The sequence below is a fragment of the Lactuca sativa genome, chromosome 2, assembly GCF_002870075.4.
Source record: "Lactuca sativa cultivar Salinas chromosome 2, Lsat_Salinas_v11, whole genome shotgun sequence".
NCBI classification, from domain to species: Eukaryota; Viridiplantae; Streptophyta; class Magnoliopsida; order Asterales; family Asteraceae; genus Lactuca; species Lactuca sativa.
The window spans coordinates 204,853,837-204,861,986 of record NC_056624.2 but is presented as its reverse complement, the minus strand read 5'-3'; the positions used below and the strand labels follow the sequence as shown (position 1 = coordinate 204,861,986).

The 8,150-nt window shown below is 35.7% G+C and overlaps 1 protein-coding gene across 1 annotated transcript; it reads right to left on the bottom strand.

The window, feature by feature from the left end:
* Positions 1-4,021: 4,021 nt before the first annotated feature.
* On the bottom strand, positions 4,022-6,950 carry LOC111916402 (protein IQ-DOMAIN 2). Its single transcript, XM_023912072.3, has 6 exons — positions 6,687-6,950; positions 5,921-6,021; positions 5,526-5,837; positions 5,225-5,446; positions 5,034-5,153; positions 4,022-4,965 (listed from the first exon to the last, which is right to left on the bottom strand). Exons 2-6 carry the CDS (start codon positions 5,993-5,995, stop codon positions 4,324-4,326), a joined length of 1,371 nt encoding a protein of 456 aa, XP_023767840.1. The 5' UTR covers positions 5,996-6,021; positions 6,687-6,950; the 3' UTR covers positions 4,022-4,323.
* Between the last annotated feature and the right edge of the window lie 1,200 nt (positions 6,951-8,150).

Sequence of the window (8,150 nt, the reverse complement as noted above, 5' to 3'; positions counted from 1 at the left end):
TATTAATCTTTTTTAGACATGTATTTTATTCCTATTTTATTATATCGCTACGAGCACGTATACTACAAATAATTACACATAGAACACATAATACTTAAACAATTCTCTTTATTTATTTCATATAAATGTTACAATTGTTGACCCTGACTATTATATCATTTTATTAATGCCCAACGGGAAATGTGGGCGTTACATGTGCTTTCCGAGAGGAAGTGGAACTAGCCCCATGTATAAGTTTGATAAAAAAACTGCAAGTTCCTCAGTCATAACTGTCTGCTAAAGGGGATAAAAGACGGCCTCTTTGTAGGATGTTGGCTTAGAAAGACACTATACATTAGCAACAAAGGAGGTAAACACTGGTGAGTAAGAGGAATAGACAAAGTCACGAAGCTTTGTGGACTTCTTATTACGATAAGGCCTCAATGGTGGGGGATCCTAATGAGATGCAGGTAGAGGATCAGTGACAAGTGGTAGATCAGTGGTAGATGGTGGATCAGCAGTAGGTGGCGGATCAGTGCATGTGGTGAATCATCTCTTTCTAGTCGAGGCTTCAAGAAAAAACGGGTACACCCAAACACTCGTAATGAAGAATAATCTAGAAGTTGACCAAACAACATTTCATAAGGAGACTTCCTTGAACCGTGCTTAGTAGGAATGCAATTAATAGAGTAAGTGGCGGTACAAACAACTTTTCCGCAAAACATTTTGGGAACTTGAGCAGAGAGTAGCAAGGATCTTGCAGTTTGAAGGAGATGTCGATGTTTTCTTTCTGCAACATCATTCTATTGAGGGGTGTCTATACCATGATTGATGTACAGTACCATCAGATGCCAACAACTGTTTAAAATCATTGGAGGTAAATTTCGCTCCCAAATCACACTGAAAACATTTTATGACAGTAGAGTGTTGAGTCTTGACAAGGGCTCTGAAGTCACTATATATGGTAATTGTAATCATCAATGAATGAGATATATTAGTTAGATCTCTATTTAAAGGTGACCGGTGATGGGCCCCACATATCAGAATGCACAATATCAAAGGGAGCAACATGACAACGGTAAAGCAATTTTTTTTCCCAATTTACAACCACAACAATTAGAAATATCATCATTTTCCAAAGAACCTAAAACACCAGTGAAAACCAAAAACTATAAACGTGACGTTGACACATGTCCCAAACAAGAATACTAAATATTAAAAAAGAAAAACAGATGACGAAGGACTTAAGACAAAAGACGACAAATCGACACTAGAGGCAACAACATCAACAACATGTAGCTGCTCCAAAACATAAAGCTCCCTATGTTTATAACGTATCCCAATCGCCCACCGAGACCAAATGTCCTGTACACAACAAAACGAATCAGAAAAGAAGACCCAACAACCAGACTTACACAACTAGCTGACCGAAGCAAGATTCAAAGCAAGTGTGTAAATATAATAGACATCTATTAAAGACATATAAGGGTGAGAATAGAACCAAAACCCTCTAATGACATAGGTGTAGCGCTAGTAGACATAGCACAAACATGCGAACGAGGTGATAACGAAGCAAAAGATGACAAATATGGTGACATGTGATGAGATGCACCCGAATCGAATATCCACAAGGATGGAGGAATACATGATGTTTTGGATGATGACAGAATTGAATGAGACATGGTAGCTGACATGGCAATTGGATTGGAAGCAAAGAACTGTCTGAACTGCTCAACAATCTGGGGATCCAAGGATGATGGTAGTGTAAAATCTAACTCATTCTCAACTGAAGGTACAACAATAGCATATTGTGGTGACCTAAAATGTGGAAACGAGGGACGTGACTAAGACTATCCAGAAGACTTGTTCTGTTGTGAAGGATGAGACTGTGCAGGTGATCTAGTTTGTTGTTGCTGCTAATTTCCTATGCTTAACAACAATGGACAATTTGTCGTATGATGGTTCTTCTTCTTATAGAAAGCAAACTCATAAAATGCAACTTTAAGACGATTCTAGTTTGAAGATTGAGGTCGTTGTGGAACAACAAAGTTATCAAGAGACAGGAGTGGCTGTCTTGGGACCCTTGTTAACATGAACTTGATACGAGTTTCTTCAACAATCAACTTGTGAACAACCGACTCAATAGTGGAAAGAGGTGTGCGTTGCATGATTGATCCACATAAGCCTTTAAAATTTGAAAGTAATGCCATCAAGAACTGAACTAAACATTGTTTTTCCCATCTATTAGTATAAGGCTTAAAATCCTTCAACTCAGCAGGTTCTGTAAGAGCCAACTGATCCCATAATTCTGACATAGTTGCATAGAATTCTTGAACACTGAGATTGTTCTGTTGGAGGGATCGAATATCAAACTCTAACTGGTATTGCTTTGCAAAATTAGAGTGAGTATACAACCTATCTAACTAATCCCAAACCTCATTGGTTGTGTCATACTTCGACGACCGAGTACTAATAGACTGGATAATAGAATCATTAATCCAAGTAATAATCTTGGAGTTATCAGCCTCCCATAAGTCCAATAAGGTTGTATAATTCTCAGCCTTTTCATGTGTTGGTTTCTTCTTGTCACCTTTAACAATCTCCCATATACCCTTACCTCGCAAGAAGTTCTTCATAACATAACTCCAATATGCATAGTTTTTCCGTCGAGTTGGATACTAATGAACTAAAGAGAGTCATCTTTTGGAGGCCACATTTCTAGTAACAGTCAAACGAAAATAACCAAAACCTACAACAAATACGAATGCAGCAACAACAATTAAGATCTCGAAATCAACAAAATCGATCCACGTAACGTTGTGCTTGATACAACTCGCCCCTAAAATGGAAAATACAAATGATCAACCGCGCTCTGATACCATGAAACTAACAAGTAAAAGACATAGAACGACTAGAGTTTCATATTATTATCAAATGAAAAGTACAATTAGAAAGAAGGGAAATACATAGTTAGACTAGCTAATTAGGGTTTCCTAGCTAATGAGCCAACATAATATTCAATACAAAATAAAGCCCAAAATCTTATTCGGCTAACAAATAAAATCTTAATTTCCAAAGAAAACCTATTAACAATAGGCCGTTGTTATCAAAATTCTGGCATCTAAATAAAAATTGATAGACCAACTTTTTTTAGAACAACTTATGCATGCACATACTATTCTACTTCTAAACTTACACTTTTCATCCAGAGCAAGACTAGAACTTTTGGCAGCATGTCACTTATCAGATAACTCTTGATACCACTAAGTCAAAGGTCGCTTCATAAGTGATAGACCAATTACTTGTTTATCGTGTGTAAATATTTTAAAATTTGAAAAAAAAAAATAATGAGTTGCATTAAAAAAGCTGTAATAAAAAAACTAGATGCCATGTTTTTCAACTAAACCCTTAAAATGAGCCAAACACACTTTAAATAAAATTAAAATAACACAACCAGTGAGTTAATGTTTGTAATCATCAAATAATTCTGTGTACATCACATTATTCCATACCTTATTAATATTACCAAATTGCTTAAAACTACATCACATTATTCCATACCTTATTAATCTTACCAAAATGCTTAAAAGTAATGTGGATTGATGTTACAAAAACCATTTTGAACACAATAAAACACCCCCCATTTCAAAAATTCATAGTTGGCTAGTAAGCGTGAATTAACCGTTTTAAAATATATATATATAAAAGTTAATAATGGTATTTTATTATAGAATTACCAAAATGTTGGAGTGAACAAGTACCATCGTTACAAGTGCTAGTATCAAAAACTAGTAGTACCGTTAATGTTAGTTCGATTTGGTGTTCAGTATCGACTTTTCATCCAATTCAGTATTCGAGAATCTTGGATTAGTACCGGTTCAGTACCTCCCGTCCCATGTTTATCCCTTCTAAAATTCAATCCTGAATAATAACATTAATATCTTAATGCAAATGTAATAAACTTTTTTTATTTTTCCAAAATCAAATTCCATATAGAAGATGTAAAACTATATCTAACCGTTTTAATCATGAACACCAACAATAACATAAAACTTTATTTTCCCACTCACAACATTTGTACATATAAAGGTAAAAGGATTTCTCTAAATGGAAGCAACAAAGAAATTTTAACAAGTAACATTCCATTTTGAAATTCACACAAAGACACAAATCAAAGAAAAAAAATTCATTCCAACACAAATCTTTCACCCATAAATCAAATAACTTAAATAACAACAAATCAATTTCACCTCCCACCCTTTTCTTTTCTTTTTTCTCAACTTTTGACCTTATAACTTATAAATTTTACTAAACAATGCACAACACTTTCTTCTCTCACTTCCCTCAACTCAGCGCTCCACTACTCCCATTCGGCGCCACACCAATCCCAATGCCATTGCCTCCACCAACTTTGGGCGGGCCCGAATGACGTCTGGGCCTAGCTGGTGACCCAGGATACGAAAGCCGTTTTTTCACGGGCCCCTTTTCCGGGGTGGGCCCATCATTGATTTCTATCGGGCCCAACGGGCTTTGTCCCCTCAATTTAGCCTTTGCCGATTTTGTAGGTGCCATGTAACTAGGAACCGATGGTGAGCTCGCTAAACTCTCATCATCTCTGACCGAAGACCCCGCAATGCTATGTCTTCTATTCTTCTCAGACTGCACACTAAAAACACTCTTGGAGTCCTCATCTGGGCCAGGCCCAAACCCTCGTGGGCTCGACCCGGGCTTGAACTTCCGTGAGCCCACCGGGCCAACGGTTTTCGGGGTTGAAGGTGTGGAGTTAAGCTGGTGCCTGGCATATGACTTGGCGATTTCACTCCCGGTAATGTTGATTCCGGTTCTAACCGATGATGATGATGCATGATCATTTGTCTCCCATGGTCGGGCTGCCATGTATCTCTCTAACCAACTCCAACCCCATTGAGGATTCGTGGGGTCCATGAATAGTAAGTTTGTTGTTCTTGATGCTTTCTTCCATGGTTGCTGTTAAAAAAATGTGAATTCGGGTCATACCTCATTAAAACGGGTGATGAAATGAATAAGTGTTTTACCTGATGAGAAAACGAATATGCCATTGCTCTTTCTCTTCTCATTGTAGCTTCGTATTTGCTTAATAGTTTTGCTTCGATCTCTTCTTTTGACTGCAAACTATCGTTCCATTCTTCTCCCATCTGCGAACCACAAATCCATTATATCATCACAGAAGCTACTGATATTGATATTGATACCGATGAAAACTAACCTGCAAGCTTTCGATTTCTTTTGCGCGTTTTTGAAGGAGTTGTTTCTGAAGTGCTTGGTTCTCTTCCGACATCCTGATCCTTCTGGAATTGATTTGAGATTGCACACGTGACAAATTTTGCATGCATTTGAGTGTGTTTGCTGTTTGTCGCTTCACAGCTGCTCCTTCCACCAGTGTTTTCAATCTCACCAGCCCTCTTAACGCTCTCAATGCCCTCCTCGCCTGCAAACATGAATGACTTTATAAGGTACGGATACAGATTACAGGCACACTTACAAATTTGGAAGCGAGATTAACATACCAAGTGGCCACGAAAAGCTGTTTGAATTCTGATAGCAGCTACTTCCTCCTTTGATTTTCCGGTATACCGAGTCAACTCAGTGAGTCGGACAGACTCGGCGGCAGCCTGAGCTACGGTGGCAGCGGCCTCAGCTGCAGCGGCGGCAGCAACTGCAACTGAATAAGCATGTTTTGTCTGTTCGTCTTCCACCTCAATTGGTTTCACTTCTTCTGGTGGAGGAATCTGATAAGAATTTAGGGTTTCTACAACTGGGTTTGGAGCAATAGGTGGTTCTGAAGCTTTTTCATCCGCAAAAGCGTTCCTCTTTGATTTCTAAAATAAAAAACAAAAACAAAAAAAAAAGTATGAAAGTAAGTATAATTATTAATTATAGTCACAAAAACACAATGACGAACCTGGCTTTTCTTTTCTTTGGAGCTCGGACTCAAAGCCTTTTTAATGGAAGATAACCAATTGCCTTTCCGCCCCATTACTGTATCATTCACCGATTAGCCTCCTGCACATTATCAAATTCAACACAATTTTAAGCTAACGGAGAAGAGATCGCTGCAACGATGTTTCTATTTTTAGTAATGTTATAATCCATGGTGTACATAGCAAAATTTCCATGGAAATCAAGAATTCATATCATTTTACCAGTTCATTTGACTTAAAACCGATAAATGTTCTCTCAAGTTGTAAAAGGGTAGAGTTAATGAAACAGTAACGCGAGAGAGTGAGCCCTAAACCCATCAATGAGTCTAAATCAAATCTTATAAAGGTTCAAATTCGTTAATTTCCTGAAAATCGAATAAAGTATGCAATACGCAAATTTCAAATGAAGAAGAACAGCAAGAAGTTCAACAGAAGAACAGAGCCGGATAACAGATATAAAAGACGAAAACTTCTTCAAAATGTCAAGATCCAAGAAATTATGCGGTATCCATGCCAATTGATGAAGAAATTCAACCAAAAAAATAATAGATATACAAAAAGAACTTAAATTACAGTTATGAACTTCAAAAAATCAACAGGATCCAAATAATTAAGCAATGAGACGAAAATGGAGGAAAAACGAATAAAATCACAACAAGAACAGAGTTTTAACAGAAAGATCCACACACCCAACATCTACAACTGAGTTTTTGAGCTTCAATTAAAATCAAAATTAGGAAAACTTACGAGTAAATGAATCTGGTTTGGATCTTTGAGTTTGAGGGGTTGTTCTTCTAGCCGTTGTACCTTGTACTTGATCACAAGACGATAAGTTTTGGCATCTATAGAACAGAAAACAAAAAAGAAGACGAAGAAGAAGAAGAAGAAAAAGTTGGCCCCTCTAAAGAGAAGTGAGAAAGAGATAGAAAACCAGATCTTGGCGAGAGAAGAAGGGAAGGGTTCAAGATATTGAGAGGAAGAATAAGTAACAGCTGGGTTTCGCTTGATTGACCCCACCTAGTTCTGGTTGTAGCAGATCATCTTTCTGAAATACTTTTTTTGGTTGTTATCGTTATTATTAATTATTTTTCTTGGAGTGAGCATAAGATAACAAATATTACTATTATATTTGACTTCATTTCTAGGGTTTATGTGAATGTAAAATATATATTTTTTTAAATGGTGAAAACTCTGAAATCAGCATATACAAATACAAGGATAAGAATGTTGACTCGTTTTTCATAAAACTAGCCAAGATTTATAAAAACTAAAATTTCAAAAGATAGTTACAAAAGAATTATTGATTGGCTTTTTGAACTATATATGGATTTGGATGGCAAAAGTACTTGTATTTTTGTGAAAATTGAAACATCATAATTTCTAACAATAATGCAAATGTAAAATCATATTTCATAAGGATTAGACGTACATAAATCTGAGAAAGCACCATTTTATAAATAAATAAAATGCATATGTTTCATTTCATGATGATTTTTTTTTTAAATGTGACTTTTATATATTCTTAAAACATGGTGTTAAATATTATAAATCGAGAGAATCAATGGTGTGTTAAGGTATCTAGGTGCCTCAGTCAATTTTCTTTTTTCATAATCTATTTGCCAATCAAAATCAATCTTGTCAATTTGTTTGGTGAACTATATGAATAGTCTATAGTTTTTCTTGTCTCACTTCTTTTACATTATTCTTTTTTCTCTTTGACTCGTAATATAAACTAATAAACTTATAAATTATATACAAAAATGATCTTTGGTATATGGGTTTGTGAATGAAGAAATGAGTTTCTTTTAATAAAGATAATTGTCGTCTTGTTGAAAAGGACTGAATTTCGAAAATTGATTCTCCGGTTTCACCTTTTGTTTGTTGCTTAAACCATTTTTTAAAATAATAACCAAACAACAAATTTCAATTTATCCGTTTCTTTGTAAAAAAATTCATCCGATAATGATAGGACAGTTAGAATTTTAAATACTTCAAACACTCAATTTATACTATTATTGGCTTTTTAAATAATTTGAACTTGAGCAAAAGTTATTAAATTAGTTTATAAAGTTAAACATAAAGTTTTCATGACTTCATCATCCTTTGTTTTTTATATTATTTTAGAAAATGTAGGAAACACGCATTTGTTTTGTCCCTTTTGGGCATTATCAGGGCCCGGAAGAAATGGAGAAAAAGGGTATTTATTTTATT